The sequence below is a fragment of the Tasmannia lanceolata genome, unplaced genomic scaffold, assembly GCF_043159265.1.
Source record: "Tasmannia lanceolata isolate RefF3 unplaced genomic scaffold, GAP_Taslan_0.1 ptg000002l, whole genome shotgun sequence".
Lineage (NCBI taxonomy): Eukaryota > Viridiplantae > Streptophyta > Magnoliopsida > Canellales > Winteraceae > Tasmannia > Tasmannia lanceolata.
This window is the reverse complement of record NW_027518679.1, coordinates 41,822,304-41,825,013: the sequence shown is the minus strand read 5'-3', so window position 1 is coordinate 41,825,013 and position 2,710 is coordinate 41,822,304. Positions and strand designations below refer to the sequence as shown.

Below are 2,710 nucleotides of genomic sequence, written 5' to 3'. Positions count from 1 at the left end.
GTTGAATCAGAATGGAATATCATCATAACACCTATTGGGGTGGGAAAGCATTTTTCTCTCCATAATTCCCCCGTCCAATTTCCACTCCTTGATTCCATTCATTTTTTGAACTGAACACAGGAATCAGAATAAAGAACTGATTCCAACGCCTGATTTCGGCAATCCGAACGCACCCAATCCCATGAAGCAATACTAACCATTTGTTCATTGACCATATAATTTTCAATGATTCTAAGAGAGTTTGGTTTCTAGTGTGATTGACCATATGAACGGTCCAATTGTAGCTATGATTCTCTTCCAACGTGATTTTAGCACCGTTTGAGATCCAATTACATGGAGCCTTTGTATGGGTGCACGAATGTGGTCAAGGCAGAGATTGTGTATCTACCGGGCCGCTGGCAAAATGGGATTTCATTAATTTGGAAGAGAAAGATGAAGCCCATGTTGTGACACATGCACAGAAGACAAGGAGGTGTGCTCCTATCCCAATAAAATGCAAAAAAAGCTGTGGAATTGACCAACCAACTTGCGTCTTTATTTTCCAAAAGAGATCCCGTTTTTGGAAATGTTTTCCAACATGATAATATTCCACTAGATAATCAAGGTGAGCACCCAATTAGCATAACTGAGGCAGCCCAAAGGACTACTACTAAACCAATTTACCAACTCCTTTGACAAGTGAACCCACTATCAACAAAAGAGCCAAGTACAGAGTAGATTTTCAATGTCATTCATTATTTTTTTGCTCTTCAAGACCCTGGGAAGTTGAATCACTATAAAGGGATCTATAAATTATTAAGGAGCCCTAATTCTTAAAGTGGAATTTGTAGTTGCACACTAGCTAAGACATGGCAACGACTATGAATCTGAAGCTTGTCGTGGACAAGAAAACCAACAAGTTGCTCTTTGCAGAAGCTGGGAAAGACTTTGCAGATTTTCTCATGGGTCTGTTAACTCTCCCTATTGGATCTGTGATAAGACTCCTCACCAAGCAAAAGATGGTTGGGTGCATGGGGAAACTGTATGAGAGCATCGAAAATTTAAACGACACCTTCATTCAACAGGGACGTGACAAGAACTTCCTTCTCAATCCTACTTGCCCAAACCCTCCTCTTTTATTGCAAAACGAGGTGTCTACAACAAGAAAGAATTACTACTGTTGCAGCGAAAAACACCCATATGTAACACAAATTCTGTATACACACTGTCCTGCTCCTGGATGTCGAAAAACTATGTGCTACGAGTTGAGCATGTTTCCTAAGATTACAACAAATGCATTTTCTGAAGGCGGATTTGCTAAGGATGCTCTGACTTACATGGTGACGGATGATTTAGTAGTGACACCCATAACCAGCATCTCTAGCTTTGTTCTCACCAATAAGTTCAATCTAAAGGATGCGGGTGTCCTTGAAGAGAAGGGGGTGAAAGTAGGTATGAAAGAGGTATGCCATCTAGATGCTTTATTTTCATTATTTTTTTGATGGGTAAGCTGGGATTACACGGACCCTTACCAGTATATTAAATAAAGAAAGATGATGCCATAGCAGTAGCAAGGCCACTTCCCATTCCTTTTAAAACAGCTAGGGTCATGATACCCTTGAAGACAAGCTCAAAACAAGAAGAGAAAAGAAAATTTATGAGCTGGATTTGGGCAATTTAAGAGGCTTGGACCTTATTTAATTCTCTTTTGCTTTCTAATAGCAATGTGTTTTTATGTTGAAGAATAAATGATTGAATAACGCCAACTATAAAAGCTTTAGATTTTGGAGTAAATGGTTGTTACGTTTCACATGGTATGGTATCCGAGCTGTTGCCTCACGACAATTACCACAGCGGATCAAACGTGGAATCGTAGCCGAAACGTACGATCCGAAGATTGCCCTAGAATCCACTAGGAAAGGGGAGAAGAGAGAGATAGAGAGACAAAAGTCTTTAATATTATTCCATTATAACTCACATATTACAACCTTTATACAATAGAAAAGCAATCTCTAAATAAGCAGACTTCTCTTAAAAGAAAATCCTAGAATCTACCACACAAAGAAACCAACAATAAATCCCAATAAAAAGAAAGTAAGATACTAATCCTAGTAGAAATAAAATAAAGAAATATGCTAATCTTAGTGTCCTACGTCAACAATCCCTGGGTTCAAAACTCAACTAACTCCTTGATATTAAAAATCCGGGTGTAATGCCAACCCAAAAAAAGAGGGCCCATGTGTGATGGGGAGTGTTGAATTATAAATGATCAAGTAACACCAACTCTAACAGCTTTAGCTTTTGGAGTAATTTGTTGTTTCACATTTTAGCATGATTAAGATTTTGTAACAGATAACAAGGTTCTCCTTGCATACTCTTGCACTCTTCTGTTTATGAACTGATCTTTGTTTTTATAGGGTTTGGCTCTGCTAAAGGCTTCGTTGCATTCCAACACAGCTCTCAGTGATGTATTCCTTGGGAAGTAGCTGTTACTGAAGATGTTTCACAAGTGGGGGAGTAGGGCAGGAAAGTGTTTTTTTTTTTTTTTTGGTAATCATTTTGCTAGGCCGTGTTTTGAGACTTCTTTCTGGTTCCATGGGAGCCTGACAGCCACCGAACTTTAGTTGCTGCTCTCTATTTTTATTTTTCTTTCCTTTATTTGATGTTGCCTTTTGGTTTTTTTAGACTGAACTTGCTTTGAAAGCCTTGTGCTCTCTGTGACATCTGTCAT

General features: G+C 38.7%; 1 protein-coding gene across 1 annotated transcript; it reads left to right on the top strand.

The window, feature by feature from the left end:
* The first annotated feature begins 848 nt into the window (after nucleotides 1–848).
* On the top strand, nucleotides 849–2,465 carry LOC143891872 (uncharacterized). Its single transcript, XM_077396377.1, has 2 exons — nucleotides 849–1,442; nucleotides 2,397–2,465. Exons 1-2 carry the CDS (start codon nucleotides 849–851, stop codon nucleotides 2,463–2,465), a joined length of 663 nt encoding a protein of 220 aa, XP_077252492.1.
* The last annotated feature ends 245 nt before the right edge of the window (nucleotides 2,466–2,710 follow it).

Coding starts and splice junctions, on each gene's coding strand:
- LOC143891872 (XM_077396377.1), top strand. CDS start 849: ATGGCAACGACTATGAATCTGAAGCTTGTCGTGGACAAGAAAACCAAC. Junction 1,443..2,396: donor TGAAAGTAGGTATGAAAGAG/GTATGCCATCTA, acceptor TTGTTTTTATAG/GGTTTGGCTCTGCTAAAGGC.